The 16,455-nt window shown below is 44.1% G+C and overlaps 1 protein-coding gene across 5 annotated transcripts in view; it reads right to left on the reverse strand.

The window, feature by feature from the left end:
- Positions 1–16,455, reverse strand: part of dlgap1a (discs, large (Drosophila) homolog-associated protein 1a) — a 290,495-nt gene that overhangs the window by 17,314 nt on the left and 256,726 nt on the right. For all 5 annotated transcript variants that reach the window (XR_001164996.3, XM_021309085.2, XM_012849744.3 and 2 more), the window contains one exon: positions 11,189–11,470. Coding sequence is in view for 4 of the 5 variants with exons in the window: in XM_021309085.2 (XP_021164760.1) it covers positions 11,189–11,470 (282 nt within the window). In the remaining variant the exon portion in view is untranslated. The remainder of the gene's footprint in view (positions 1–11,188; positions 11,471–16,455) is intronic.

Raw genomic sequence — 16,455 nt, forward strand, 5'->3', positions numbered from 1 at the left:
AGCTTACAGGTACAAATAAAAAAAATTCAATATTGTGTAGATGTGCAATATTTTTTGCCAGTCACTTAAGAAAGTAAAATGTGTCAGGGGAGGCTCAGAGACAGGAGGACCCAGAATTTGACCAGACAAAAGAGGTTTGAGATAAGGCAGGATTTAATGAGCAGATATGGGCAAAACAGTGGTCAAAATCATAAACCAAAAATGGCAGTCCAAATTCCAGAGGTAGATATAACAAGCAAAAGGAAAACGTGGAACTTAAACTCACCGGAGGCTTGATAAGGAAAGACACTATATAACAAGACAAGAATTGACGATGAACTGGCAGGGAAGTGGCAGAGGAGACAGACTTAAAAAGGCAGGAGAACAAAGGAGAGAGAGTGAGCCAATTAACCAGAAACAGGTGGAGGTAATCAGAGGGAGGGAAGAGGCTGCAGGAGGAAACAAGCTGACAGAATACACGTGGAAAGGAACAGACACTAAACCAACCCTAGAACATAAATAACCACGAAGAACAAACTTAAGACAGAAGATAAAACTAAGACTAAACAGATTACACAAGGGAGATCAGAACTAATACAAAGACCGGATAAACTAAAACAGTACATAAGCTGAAGACTCCAAAACAAGACAGAACAGAAATAAAACCTGAGGTGGAAGAGAGGAACAGGTGATCAAATAATAAACAAAACAAAACCCAGATTATGACAAAATGGATATTTTATAGAGATTCACTACACGTAGAGTAAAATATTTCCATTAAATTTTATTTATAGAGTGCCAATTCACAACACACGTCATCTCAAGGCACTTTACAAAGTCAAATTCATTCAAATCATACAGATTGGTCAAAAAGTTTCCTATCTAAGGAAACCCAGTGGATTGCATTGAGTCTTGACAAGCATCATTCACTCCTCATGAATGAGCGTAGAGCTACAGTGGACAGTCGTCTGCATTGTCGATGGCTTTGCAGCAATCCCTCATACTGAGCAAGCATGAAGCAACAGTGGAGAGGAAAACTCCCTTTTAACAGGGAGGAGAACCTCCAGCAGAACCAGGCTCAGTATGAACGGTCATCTGCCTCGGCCGACTGGGGTTAGAGAAGACAGAGCAGAGACACAAAAGCACAGAAGCACACATTGATCCAAGAATCCTTTCTATGTTATAGGGTAATAACAGATGGTCTGTCGTGCCTGGATATTGTCATAGCTAACAGAATTCCAGACCAGGGGTCCGTTCTTCGTACGTTGCTTAAAACATCTGAGATCAAATGACACATCCAAGATGATTTTATCCGGCTAATCATGATCCGGCTAATTGGGTTCTTCCAACACACCTGTTGTTTACGATTAGTATGGCTGGATTGAGTTATCTGAGACAACTGCGCGTTCATGCGTTTGTTTAAAAGGGGAAATGTATCGATGGTAGAAACAATGATCAGCAGCGCTGCCATTGGCTGTTCAGCATGGCCAAAGAACGCCCACAGTTTTTCTCCCAGCAAAACACGAGCTTTAATGGAAGGTTATGCTGAATCTGAGTCATTAATTAAAACGACAGGGAACACCTCAAAGTCTGTTAAAGCCAGGAGAGAGGGCTGGCAAAAAGCAGCAGACAAATTAATGCGTAAATACTGTCCATGGTAGATGTTTCTATCACTTTCTACAGTATTAATTTTTGCATTTTAATAATCTCATATTTACTTTGTTCTTTTATGTCAGAGTCTCCACGGGACCGACTAGAACATGGGAACAAGTAAAAGTGAAATACAAGAATATTCTACAAAATGGTAGCCTTTAATTATTACACTTTATTTTAAAAAGGCACTTGTTATGTCAAGAGATCCAAATTTCGGTGTCATTCCTTAGACACTGGAAGTAAAGGATGCGTGCAAACTGGGAATTTTAACAAAAAAAAAATCTTTATCCATAAAAAAAAACGAAAATCTTCCTTTTCCAAGTCATACACAGTTTACACGGTAAAACTGTATTGCTCCGTGTCTAGATAATCCATCCATAGTTTTTTCTAATACAATATACGGCTCGACAGGAAGCAAGCCTGTCAAAGTAAACTAAACTTCACAATAAAATGGCCCGAACAAATCTTCTTAATGAATATGATAAAAATAAAAAGCAAACTATCATACAAATAACTTAAATATTTTAGATTTATGGCTCCAACATCACTTTTTCCTCTTTAAAAGCCACTGTTAAATGATGTGTTTGTCTGTTTATAACAGCCACCAAGAAAAATCTTACTACAATTACACTGTCACGCTGCGCTAAAGAATCCTGTCTATTGCGCAATACGCGATTAATTCGAAAAACTCTGCAAATTATTCTTGCAGCTTCCGCAACAGGTTGCTGTCATAAAAATGGACATGGCTACGACAGACTTCCCTATCTCCTTCGCTTATACAGCCGTGATCTAATCTTGTTTACATGAAATAAGCCTGCTCTGGAGCAGGTTTAAGCTGGCGCACATGTTGCTATGACAACAAGTGCAGGAAGTCTTTCGAAGAACCAAACGATCCAAGATCATGCCAAATCGTCAACAATGAAATCCTGCTAACTGAGTTAGCGACGTACGAAGAACGGACCCCTGGGTACCTACTATGAAGAAAAAAAAAAAAAACAGAAAACAAACAGTTGAAATAACAACAAACAATACAAATTGGAGAACAGCAGAACAACTCAGCAGAGTGCTAAAAATAGACCCTGATGTCCTCCAGTAGCCTAAGCCTATAGCAGCATAACTACAGAGATAGCTCAGGGTAACCTAAGTCCCTCTAACTAAGCTTTGTGAAAAAGGAAAGCTTTAAGATTAGTCTTAGAAGTAGACAGGGTGTCTGCCTCACAGACCAAAACTGGGAGTTGGTTCCACATGAGAGGAGCCTGATAACTAAAGGATCTGCCCCCCATTCTACTTTTAGAGACTCTAGGAACCACCAGCAGACCTGCAGTCTGAGAGCGAAGTGCTCTGTTAGGAACATACAGGGTAATCAGAGCTCTGATATATGATGGAGCTTGATTATTAAGGGCTTTATACGTGAGAAGGAGGATTTTAAATTATATTCTTGATTTAACAGGAAGCCAATGAAGGGAAGCTAAAATTGAAGAAATATGATCCCTCTTGTTGATTTTCATCAGAACCTTTGGATCAGCTGAAGGCTTTGAATTGCATTTATGGAATTCCTGATTGTGTCATGAACCAGAGACAAATGGACCCAGTATTCAACCAGACAAGATAGGTTTAAAGAAAAAACAGGATTAATGATAAACTGGGACAGGCAATGCACAGTGGTCAAAAAGGCAGTCCAAAATCCGGTACACAAAATGGCAATCCAAAAAGGCAGAAGTACAGACAAGGCTAAGGCAAAACTCAAAATATCCCAAGGCAGGTCCAGGTCAGAAAAACAGGTAAGCAATCATACAGGGCAAGAAAATCAGGTTCAGGGATCAGGCTGGCTCAGAATCAAAAAGGCAATTGGGTCGATATGAAACAGGGCTATCAGAAATACAACACTGGATAAGACTCACCAAGTGGCTCGAATTGATCTGGCAGATTGCAGAGGTTTGTGACAGGACTATATAGGGGAGTGAGCAGGTGAATAGGAGTGAAGACTAATTACTGACATGGGTGGAGCTTATCAGGAACAAGGAAGTGACTGGAAGAAAACTGACACTGATTGGATGGTGCCTGGAGAAGAGGAGTGACTGGGTGTTGACTACGAGGTGAGCTGGCAGATAGCTGGTAGGTGAACTGAGTGACTGATTAAAGGCTGGATACAGAGAAGTAAACAGAGCAGGCCAAGTGAAGTGATAATAAACAAAATCAAACCACAATAAAATCCAAACTAGACCATAACCCAAAACAGAACCAAAACCTAACACTAAACAGAACACAAGCTATAACAGAAACCAAACAAGAAAGAACCCGAAACCAAAACTGAGCTTTAAAGCTGGAGAGTTTAACCAAAAGATCAAAATAAACAAACAGTCAAAACAAAAACCCAGATCCTGACAGATTGTAAAAAATCACAATAGTTTGGAATTTCTAATTTTGGCAATATTCCGGAGGTCAAAAAAAGAAACCCTGGAAACCTGTTTAATGTGGGATTTAAATGACATGTCTTGGTCACCAATAAGACCAAGATTTTTAAATTTATTACCAGAGACCAATTTAATGCTATCCAGATTAAGTAATTGATTAAGAAGTTTATTTTTTGAGGACTATGGTCCAAAGATCACAACTTCTATCTTGTCAGAATTTAAAAACAGGACATTTAAAGTCATCCAGCTTTTGATGTCATCAAGACATGCCTGTAGTCAAAGTAATTGATTGGATTCATCAGGATTTATGGATAAATATAGCTGAGTGTAATCAGCATAACAGTGGAAAAGAATCCCATGCTGTCTGATAATTTTACCAATCTGAAGCATATATATATAGTAAAGAGAATTGGTCCAAGGACTGAACCCTGTGGTACTCCACACATGACCCTAGAGTTTGAAGAAGATTTATTATTAACTTGAACAAACTGGGATCTGTCAGACAGATAATACAGATAATACAGATAATCCCTGTAGTACCTATAAAACCTGATCAGGTTTTATAGATTCCTCCAACACTGCCTCATTTACTCAGGATGAGGTAATCATCCTGAGTAAAGTCATTGAATGGATCGACAAAGCATGGGCTTCGGTGATAACCGAAACCGTAAGCGACGTAGAAGCGGAAGTGCCGCATCTTCTACCTCCGGAGTTAACAGAGTTATTTGAAAGTGTCATCCTTACTGGACTGAACCATCTGTTTCCGAAGGGGTGTTTGGGGTTTATTTTGTTGTTTTATATTAGTTTATGTGGAAACCTGTTTGTTTCCCCCTTGAGTGTCACATGGTTTAGCTAAACCAGTATTTAAGTACCCTAATGTGTGAGTTCCGTGGATTGCTTAGACCATATAAGGTAATGGTGTGCACAGATTCAAAGGCAGTAATTGAAAGTATTCAGTGTAAAGGAAACAATATGTAGGATCTTATATTAGAAATTCATCACAGTTTGTTTAAATTGAATAGGGGTGGTATGGATATACAGTTTTGTTGGGTGCCAGTACATGAGGGGGGTGTAAAAGGAAACAAAATGGCAAAAAACTGGCTAAAAAGGAATTGGGATGGAATAACATCACATATTCCATTTGGGAAATTTGAGGGTACAGTAATAATCAAAGGAAAAGCATTAGAAAAATGACAGATAAGATGGAATGAAAACAAGAAAGGGAGAGACTTATATAAAATACAAGAGTCAGTAGTAACAAAGAACTTAGGAGAAAAAAAATAGGAGAGAAAAAGCAATAAGGATGAGATCAGGGGCGAGTCATACATTACTAATTGACATTCTATATAGAATGGAAGAAGAACAAATGAATAGTGTTTAGTTTGTTCAGAAAAAGAAAATGTTGAACATATATTAATGGAATGTGTAGTATACTTAAAGACAAAAAATTAAAGGAAAGGGTGCAAAAGGCAAGACAAGAATGGAGTTCGAATGTAATGAATCGTGGAGATAGAACCCAAATGCGAGCCAGACACGGAGCTGAGTGTTGAAAAAGGGGTTTAATAACAAAATCCAGGAGGCAAAAAGGGAAACATACGGGATACAAACAGGTCCAGACATTAGCTAAACTGACTCAAAAAACAGGAGGGCAAAGAACAAATCAGACACGGATTAGCAGACGGGCAGGTAAAATAACAGAGGTTAGGATGTGCTTACCGCAAGCTGACGGGAGGGAACTACACAAGACATTCTGGCAACAGACAAACAACTAAAGTGGGCTTAAATAGGTGACGGAACAGGGGAGCAGGGCGGGACTAATTAACAACAACAGGTGGAAGTGATAAAAGGAGCACACTGACTGATGGACAAAAACCCTAAGGTAAAAAATAAGACCAAACAGACACCAACAAAACGAGGATCCAAACAAGACAGAACTCAAAACAACCAGACAATCAAAAACAGGAGAGAGGAGGAAAACTAAAAATAATAACATAAACCAGAACTAAAACCGGAATATTACAGAGCCCCCCCCCCCCCCCAAGGGCGGATTCCAGACGACCTTAAACATGTACGAAAGACCGCAACCGAATAAAACAAAAATCAACACGGTCGGGAGGAGGGGGTTCCAGGACGGAGGGTCAGGGTCTGAAAAAGAAAAACCTTTAATAAAGTCCAAAAAGTCAAAACAGAAAACAACCCACAAAGGGCGGATCATAACTAACAGTCTCTCAGCAAAAAACAAGAGTCTGATGGACTTCCCGGAGGACGGCCCCGGCATGACAGGTTCTCCGGCGGTCGTCCCGGTGGACGGCCCAGACGTGACAGGTTCTCCGGCGGACGTCCCGGAGGACGGCCCAGACGTGACAGGTTCTCCGGCGGACGTCCCGGCGGACGGCCCAGACGTGACAGGTTCTCCGGCGGACGGCCCAGACGTGACAGGTTCTCCGGCGGACGTCCCGGCGGACGGCCCAGACGTGACAGGTTCTCCGGCGGTCGTCCCGGCGGACGGACCAGACGTGACAGGTTCTCTGGCGGACGGCCCCGGTGAGACAGGTTGTCCGGCGGGCGGCCCTGGCGAGACAGGATCTCCGGAGGCCGTTGGCGGAACATGGCGACAGGAGGCCGGCGGCGGAGCAGGAATCTCGGGGGCCGGCGGCGCGGCGGGACCCTCAGAGACCATTGGCGGGGAGAAAACAGAACCTGGCGCCGGACCACAGGGTACGGAAGGCGCCAGACTACAGGTTGCAGAAGGCGCCAGACTACAGGATACGGAAGGCGCCGGACTACAGGCTAAGGAGGGCGCCGGACTACAGGCTAAGGAGGGAGCCGGACTACAGGCTAAGGAGGGCGCCGGACTACAGGCTAAGGAGGGCGCCGGACTACAGGCTAAGGAGGGCGCCGGACTACAGGCTAAGGAGGGCGCCGGACTACAGGCTGAGGAGGGCGCCGGACTACAGGCTAAAGGAGGCGCCGGACTACAGGCTACAGGAGGTACCGGACTACAGGCTAAAGGAGACGCCGGACTACAGGCTAAAGGAGGCGCCGGACTAAAGACTACGGGAGGCGGCGCCTGGTTAGTGGCTACAGGCGGCGGCGCCTGGTTAATGGCTACAAGCGGCGGCGCCTGGTTAACAACTACAGGCGGCGACGCCTGGTTAACGACTACAGGCGGCGACGCCTGGTTAACGACTACAGGCGGCGACGCCTGGTTAACGGCTACAGGCGGCGGCGTCTTGTTAACGACTACAGGCGGCGGCGCCTTGTTAACGGCTACAGGCGGCAGCGCCTGGTTACAGGCGACAAAAGAAAGAGCCTGGCTACAGGCGACTGAAGAGGGAGCCTGGCTACAGGCGACTAAAGAAGGAGCCTGGCTACAGGCGACTGAAGGGGGAACCTGGCTACAGGCGACTGAAGGGGATGCCTGGCTACAGGCGACTGAAGGGGATGCCTGGCTACAGGCGACTGAAGGAGATACCTGGCTACAGGCGACTGAAGGAGATACCTGGCTACAGGCGACTGAAGGGGATGCCTGGCAACAGGCAGCTAAGGTGGGAGCCTAGCTACAGGCTGCTAAGGTGGGAGCCTGGCAACAGGCTGCTAAGGTGGGAGCCTGGCTACAGGCTGTTAAGGTGGGAGCCTGGCTACAGGCTGCTAAGGTGGGAGCCTGGCTACAGGCTGCTAAGGTGGGAGCCTGGCTACAGGCTGCTAAGGTGGGAGCCTGGCTACAGGCTGCTAAGGTGGGAGCCTGGCTACAGGCTGCTAAAGAGGCCACAGGACTACAGACTACAGAGGCCACAGGACTACAGACTACAGAGGCCACAGGGCTACAGACTACAGAGGCCACAGGGCTACAGACTACAGAGGCCACAGGGCTACAGACTACAGAGGCCACAGGGCTACAGACTACAGAGACCACAGGGCTACAGACTACAGAGGCCACAGGGCTACAGACTACAGAGGCCACAGGGCTACAGACTATAGAGGCCACAGGGCTACAGACTACAGAGGCCACAGGGCTACAGACTATAGAGGCCACAGGGCTGCAGGCTTCAGGAGACCCCGGGCTGCAGGCTTCAGGAGACCCCGGGCTGCAGGCTTCAGGAGACCCCGGGCTACAGGTTTCAGGAGGCCCCGGGCTACAGGCTTCAGGAGCCAAAGTCAGACCCTTAGCCACCAGGAGTCTCAGGATCAACTCCTGGAGGGTCTCAGAAAGAGACATCCAATAAAGTCTCTCCCAGAGTAGGCTGTCCATGAGGGCAATAAGGGGTCTGGGCTTAAACACGACATCGAGAGACTCAAAGTCTCCAGGGAACCACAGTTGTTGCATCCTCTTCGGAGGCTCGGGGTGTCCGAAGAACGAAGGATCCACCTGAGTCCCCGCATCACAGTTCAGCGATGGACCCCACTGTGCTGCCACATCACACATCTGCGACGGACCCCTCTGGGTTCCCACGTCGGACGTCTGCGACAAACCCCTCTGGGTTCCCACGTCGGACGTCTGCGACGGACCCCTCTGAGTTCCCACGTCGGACGTCTGTGACGGACCCCCCTGGGTTCCCACGTTGCACGTCAGTGACGGACCCCTCTGGGTTCCCTCGTTGCACATCAGTGACGGACCCCTCTGGGTTCCCGCGTTGCACGTCAGTGACGGACCCCTCTGGGTTCCCACGTCGCAGGTCAGAAGAGGCAGGTCCTCCTGGACCCTCTCGTTGGGCTTCACGGGAGCCGAGGCGTCAGCCGGATCCTCAGGGACAGACTCAGGAGCCGAGGCGTCGGCCAGACCCTCGGGGACAGACTCAGGAGGCGAGGCATCGGCCAGACTCTCGGGGACAGACTCAGGAGCCGAGGTGTCGGCCAAACCCGCGGGGACGGACTCAGGAGCCGAGGCGTCGGCCAGACCCTCGGGGACAGACTCAGGAGGCGAGGTATCGGCCGGACCCTCGGGGACAGACTCGGGAACCAAGGCATCGGCCGGACCCTCTGGGACTGGTTTAGGTCGGCTGTAGAAAGCCTGGAGGGCTGACCTATAATGTCCCTCAACCTCCTTTAATTTTTTCTCCAGCTCCTCTGAATAATGACTAAGGAGAGCCTCTCTGAGGCGTTTAATAATGGGGGCAAACGTCCTTATTTTATTCTCCAGGGCTTTATGGTCGGCTTCTACAGCGTCACTAGAGGGAGCTGTGGGCAGATCAGGATAGGGAAGTGGATGACTCCGGTCCGCTGGACAGGAAGCGGCTGAAGAAGCCAGAGGGGCGGTCGGCAGAGGCTTGGGCTGAACTGGCCCGGCTGACCGCTCCTCAGAACAGCTGGAGGCCTGGTCAATAAGCCGCCGTCTCCTCCTCCGGCGACGGGACGGCGGACCCAGCGGGGATGCCGATTCCTCTTGAGGAGACGGGAGTGCCAACGCCAGCGGTGATTCATGCGCCTCAACGCCAGGAGAAGGAAACGGGACCGACACCGGGAACAAGTCGGGACGGAGCTCCCAAATCACCTCTGCATCGACTTCCAAAAAAAAGTCCGGATCCGGGATGAATGGCGGCGAGGTGGACTGACAGGGGAAGTCCGGCGAACAACTGCTTTGAGCGTGGGAGGTGAGTGAAGCGCCGGTTTGAGTGAGCACAGCTGCTCCAGAACGGAGAAAACGTGTCGGCTCTGGGTTCATGGTATGGCCAGAATGTAATGTAATGAATCGTGGAGATAGAACCCAAATGTGAGCCAGACACGGAGCTGAGTGTTGAAAAAGGGGTTTAATAACAAAATCCAGGAGGCAAAAAGGGAAACATACGGGATACAAACAGGTCCAGACATTAGCCAAACTGACTCAAAAAACAGGAGGGCAAAGAACAAATCAGACACGGATTAGCAGACGGGCAGGTAAAATAACAGAGGTTAGGATGTGCTTACCGCAAGCTGACGGGAAGGAACTACACAAGACATTCTGGCAACAGACAAACAACTAAAGTGGGCTTAAATAGGTGACGGAACAGGGGAGCAGGGCGGGACTAATTAATAACAACAGGTGGAAGTGATAAAAGGAGCACACTGACTGATGGACAAAAACCCTAAGGTAAAAAATAAGACCAAACAGACACCAACAGGACAGAACTCAAAACAACCAGACAATCAAAAACAGGAGAGAGGAGGAAAACTAAAAATAATAACATAAACCAGAACTAAAACCGGAAAGGAATATTAGGTACAGAAGAGGACGAAGAAGATATTTATAATATTAGAAAAACATTACTCATATAATTGCATGATAATAAACTAAAAAATAGAAATTAGTTTGTGGAGGTCGTGAAGTTACATGCTCTTGTATAGTAGGTGACGGCATGTACCTTGAAATTGTTTGCAATCCGCCAATAAAGAAAAAGTTCAGCAGGTCCGTTTGGTTAGTTATGATTTTCTATCTAGTTTATTAAGTTGACCTCTTTTATTGGCTTACCTGTTCATGTTTTGGATTTGGTAATAATTTTTCATATTTTTGGGGGTAAATAAAATTGTCTTTTTTAATTAAACACGTTTCTTTAAGCTTTACTACTTGGTCCCTGACAACGTAACTTTTGTTTTTATGAATTTTTATTGTCATGCTTTAAGATCAGGCTAAAAACCTTTAATATTGACATTAAACTCTAAAAAAATTAATATTAAACAGTTAAGCAAATGTGTCAATATTGAAATTTTTTAACTGGTAGAAACTGTTATATAAATTTTTATAAAAAATTGTATTGTTGTAAAAGGGATTTTGGGTAATCTTCAAAGCGATGTCTTCAATGTATTAAGAGGGGAAAAAATTAAAGGTAAAACGCTGACCCATTCTATTGGGATGGGGGGGGGGGGGGTTGGCATTTTTTCAGTCTTCAAAGGGGCACAAAAACTTTTTAATCAATTTCAACAATAAACTGAACTTGACTGCATCGTTTAATATCTAGAATAAGTTGGAATGGGAGTGGTTGACTTGGAATCTGTTTGTATGATTTTATTGTGCCTTCAGACATTGTGAATTGGTGCTCTATGAATCTAGAAACTAAACAGAAATTTTAAATTAAGAACAGAAAAATATTTACACTAACATTTTATTTTATCAAATGTTTCACACTCGAAAATAAAGCAAAATACAGGGAAATGAAATGCCCACATACCTCCAGAATAGAAGAGCCATTGAAGTCTGAATCAAGCGGGTCATCAGTAACAGTATCTATCCAGGGGTCTGGTGGGGGGAGGATGGATGGGTCAAAACCAACATCTTCATAGTCGTCTGAGGTGCAGGCATGGTAATGGTTCCCTGAGCCCTGAATGCTGACGGTGGATGTGGCAGCATCACGGGAATACTTCCGAGAGATGCCACAGGATGATAGGCGTCCTCTGTGAGGATGTGGAACGTCTAGAGGAGTATCTAGGAGGTCTGGCAGGTCTAGATCTGCCTGGATTTAGAAACAATAAGTAGCCAAGAATGAACTGAATATGTGGTTGTGTGAATTTGACAATTTTGCAAATACCATACATTAACACTGCATATTTGCTTCACTACGGTTTTAGACTTTAATATTATTTCTCATTCTCTCATGCCGTATGTCAAGATCAATTAGATTTTCTGCATTTTAGCCAACACAGCTTTGCAATACCTCTCTGATGTACTGGAAAACTCATTCCTGTACCTGAGCCACATATGAGCTGACTGTCTTTTCTTTCTCAAGGGATCCATACAGTCAAAGGAAATTTAATTAAAGTGTATGCACGTGACTGGTCTAGACCTGCTCTGGATTCATAAAACAAATAATGCCTTGTGAAAATATTTAACACCCATTGGCATTTGCCTATTGTTTACATTACAACCTGTAATTTAAATGTTTTTAATCTCATCTTGTGTGATGAATATGCACAAAGTAGTTGAAGTAAAATAAAAAATAAATTAAAAAAAATTATAGAATTTGCATATGGATATGTATCCACTTCTTTTGCTGTGAAGCCACTAAAACATTGTAGTGGAATTATACCCTTCAAAAGTTACATAATTGGTGAAATGAAGTCCACCTGTGTGTAATCTAAGTGTCACATGATCTCTCAGTATAAAAAACAGGTGCAGAGCTCTACAGCAGAGACTGGAGGATCTTTCCATAACAAGCTGTATGCTCCACAGAGTTGGATTTCATGGAAGAAAAAGCCATTACTTAGTGTTAAAAATAAGAAGACATATTTTGAGTTTGCCAAAAGATTGTGGGTGACTATCCAAATGTATGGATGAAGGTGCTCTGGTCAGATGAGAGTAAAATTGAGCTTTCAGGCCTTGAGGAAAATGTTATGTTTGGCATAAACCCAATACATCCCATCATCCCAAGAACACCATCCCAACAGTGAAACAAGGTGATGGCAGCATCATGCTGTGGGGATGTTTTTCAGCAGCAGAGACTAGAAAACTGGTCTGAATTGAGGGAAAGATGGATGGTGCTACATACAATATGTTCTTGAGGAAAACCTGTGTACTTCTGCTGGTGATTTGAGATTGGGATGGAGGTTCACCTTCCAGCAGGACAATGAACGGAAACATACAACTAAAGCAAAAATCATGTGGTTTAAAGGGAAATATTTTAAGTGTCCAATCCAACTGAGTAATTGTGGTTTGACTAGGAGATCTCTGTTCACACATGAAAACCATCTAACATGAAGGAGCTGGAGCAGTTTGGCCTTGAAGAATAGGCAGAAATCCCAGTGACAAGTTGTGGCGAGCTTACAAAAACAGCTCTCTTGGTATGTTCTGTTAGAACAGCATAGAGAACATGCTCTTATTCAAATTATTAATTAGAGTCCGTCAACAGAGTAACAAGCTAGAGATAGCCTACCATTTCTCTAAACTCTTCCCTCAGAGATCCTGAGCAGAGCAAGATACACCTTTACAGACGTATGTAAAGTATGAGGCAGTCATTTAGAAATACATGATACAGCTAGGTGTGTTTTAGGTGATGTGTTGCTTGAACATTGTTGTGCCATATTAACGCCATGATGAATATTTCAGGTCAGATTGAATTCTGACCATACAGCCACAAAGGAGAGAGAGTCAGCTGGGACGGCCCTCCCCTCAGCAGGGGTCCCCTGCTACTATACAACTTTCCTTCCACAGACAAAAGCCCCTCACTTAAGACTCCAAGCTGCCCAGACCACATCTCCCTGGAGTAGTCCAGGGCTGACGCCCCTTCTGCACCTTCCTCACTGCTGAGACAAAGGAAAAGGCCTGAACAACCATGGGCCCTGGCCGGGCCTAAAGGATGCACCATCCAGCACCTGGGAGAAATCTCTTGTCACGTGGGGGACATGTCCGGGCAAATCAGAGTTAAGTCTGCTGTCTTAACCTCAGCGTGAGGAGCAGGAGGAAGAAATCCTGCCACACCAAAAACAGCTGTGTTTATTTTTGTCAGCCTTTACAGGGAAGCGAACCCTAAACGGAGCTGAAAAACCGACAAATGGCCCGCTTTTGAATGCTAAGGAGAACCTGCTGAAACCATGATCGGGTCGGGGTGTCTGGAGGACATCAGGCCTCCGATCCTGACCGCATGTCGCTAGGCTACAGAGCTGCTAAGCCACTAGCCCGCTGCTGAAGGAACCAAGATTTCCCCTGCTTTTCAGTGCTACTTCCTTGGATGGCCAAAGTGGACAGAAATCACATGAGGCGCCAATAGGTTTGGGCAGAGAAACCAGAGGGAGAAGTTAAAAGGTTTATTGGGAAACACATGGTTGCTTTAAAACAAGGGTTTCATAAATTGATGGGACATTAATGTTTACGTTATCCGGCCCACTCATAATGACTAAAAATAAAGCTAAAGTCTTTAAAGTTAATGCCAAAAACCTGCTAGCCAAAATGCTATTAGCTTCTGTTATCATCCGGTTCCAGACATTTAAAGGAGCTTTTTTTAAAGCATTGTTGTTTCCCTCCGCCCGTCGGCCAACAGAGCTATGAGCCTTATTCCTGCATTAATATTGAATATTAATGTCGGTTTAAAGGCAATATTGATAACTTTAGACATTAACTGATTTAGTGACTAATGGCTACAGCGACCCCTAGCACCTGGAGGTAGACTCACATAAACAAAGGCAAGCAATCCTAAAGGGAATGATTTTAATGAGCAAATATTTCCTCAAAATGTTATTTCCTCAAATAATGTTTTGTGTCACTCAGGATTTGCATTGTGAATGGGTTGAAACACATGTCAAATGTTCTGAATTAGTCAAGCTAATTTAACCCCAATTTACCTTCTTTAAGTTAAACTTAAAGAACTAAACTTAACTTTAGAACTTAACTTTAACTTAAGCAAAATAGTATTTAATAGCTGCTGCTGCTATTACGCCCCTGTTCACAGGCGCTAGTACTTCTGTGTTTACGCTGCAATGTCGCCGACACCGCCACCCATTTTAATAAGACAAAAACACCTAAATAATCCGTAGTGAAAAATGTTTTTTTTTAACCTACCAGGCGGGTCTTCCTCTCTGCTGAGACGCGGCCTGTGTCTGACGCCGCTTTGTGCTGTTGCACAAACATGTGTGAACAACATCCATCCATCCATTTTCTGACCGCTTAATCCCTCATGGTGTCGCGTAAGTTGCTGGAGCCTTTTTCCTGATATAAAATAACTGTACCCATCCAGTGGTTTCAGGGGCTTTCGTGCTCTCTCGTGTGTACTGGCCTGCCGTGTTTATAAGGCAGCTGTATGTCGCAGTACGGAACATTTGGCCAGCATTTCACAGACTCGCTCCATCCCTTCAGGGTTTTGCTGTGTGGATCTGGCAATCTGACACCATCAACCATCAACTTACTCTTAAAACGATCTTGTGATACATTATCTAAAGAAGAAAAATACGTGAAGAACTCATCAGTTTCTCTGTTTGCGTCCGCCATTGTGTTCGCCTTTTGCCTACCAGCCCGGCGCGCATGCGCGAAACAGCCGCATCAAAACAATAACAATGAACTACCCTATACTTAACAGACAGCAAGTTATTTAATAAACATTAAGTAACTTTAAACAGTGTATAATTGCACAACAAACATATCTGTCATGTTTTGAGGTTGTCGAGGACCGACCAACAGTTTAGCACAGCACCATCATAAAGGTAAGTAACTTTCATGAACAGAACACACAAGGCACTTCAGGTAAGGTTACAGACCAGATAAACCAACGGGTTAATGAGGGTTACCTATGGGGCTACCTTTGGATAACCAAGGTAGCCCCATGGTGAAGCAAAGAGCAGCTCAGAAGGAACAAATTGTCAGTTACTGTAAAAAACTTTTCTGATCATCGTTATTGGTGCACAAGTTAGAACGTATTTACACAACTATTGTGGATCATTTTACACTAATAGTATGGAATATAAGTTAACTGAAGAATCTTTATTATATGAAAAGTGTTGTTTGATAGCAAACTTGTTACTATTCTTGAACAATTATACATAGAGACAACTTAACAGCTATTTCTATCTGTTTATAACCAATACATTTGGGTATATTTCCAATTAAACTGTTGAAACTGATCACATTAACCATAAAATGAAATACTTTTTAAGATTAGGGAATCTGTTTGCTTTGAAATCCATGGAATGAAAATGAAAACAGAATTTGAGAAATAACAAATTGGAATTTAAGAATGAGCTGTTTGCTGTTTGAGCTGTTTGCATTTTACTTTTAGAAATTACAAAAGCTGGCAGGCATAAAGTGTTGCTAGCTTTCCTTTAAAGTTTTAAGCAAACTTACGCAACAACATTTGTTCAGCCCTAGTTCTTTCGGACCAACAACCTTATCCAGAAATTGTATTTGGACCTTTGAACATAACGTTTAATAAATTGTGCTGCAGTATAGCCTCAGTCTAATTTTATGAAATCATGGCTTCAATATAATACTGTCAGCAGTATTTAATAACCACTATTTAATAAAAGTCCTTTTGTATGAATTAAAGCTGTTGTTGGTATTCCTGTTCAGAAACACTTTTTTAATACTGGGTAAAATGGCAGTTTTATCCTGAAAGTAGTAAATACATTATGTATTTACAAAAATGATGTTAAAATTTGGTTTCTGTGGGAGCTGCAGGCTTGTAAAAAACCCTAACCAATCTATGCCCCTAGGTCCAAAGAGCATGGATTTGACAGAGTTTTATTCCTGCCTTCATTCTCCTCTGTCCCTCAAGTTCCGGGTATCACCATATCTATTAGTTGTCCCAAATGCCAATCATTCTGACGCGCTCACGTAACACAAATGTCCGTACTCGTTCCTTCAAAGTTTCCACTTGCTGGCTGTGCATGCGCAGTTCCAGTGTTTATGTATCCAGTTAGGTTAGAAGCTAGGTTTTGGGATTCCCTCCTGGCATCCCAAATGTCCCATGTATTTTTCGCTGACATGTTAGGAATTGGTCCCAAATGTCAGGAAGAG

The sequence above is a fragment of the Fundulus heteroclitus genome, chromosome 6 (assembly GCF_011125445.2).
Source record: "Fundulus heteroclitus isolate FHET01 chromosome 6, MU-UCD_Fhet_4.1, whole genome shotgun sequence".
In the NCBI taxonomy this organism is placed as follows: Eukaryota; Metazoa; Chordata; class Actinopteri; order Cyprinodontiformes; family Fundulidae; genus Fundulus; species Fundulus heteroclitus.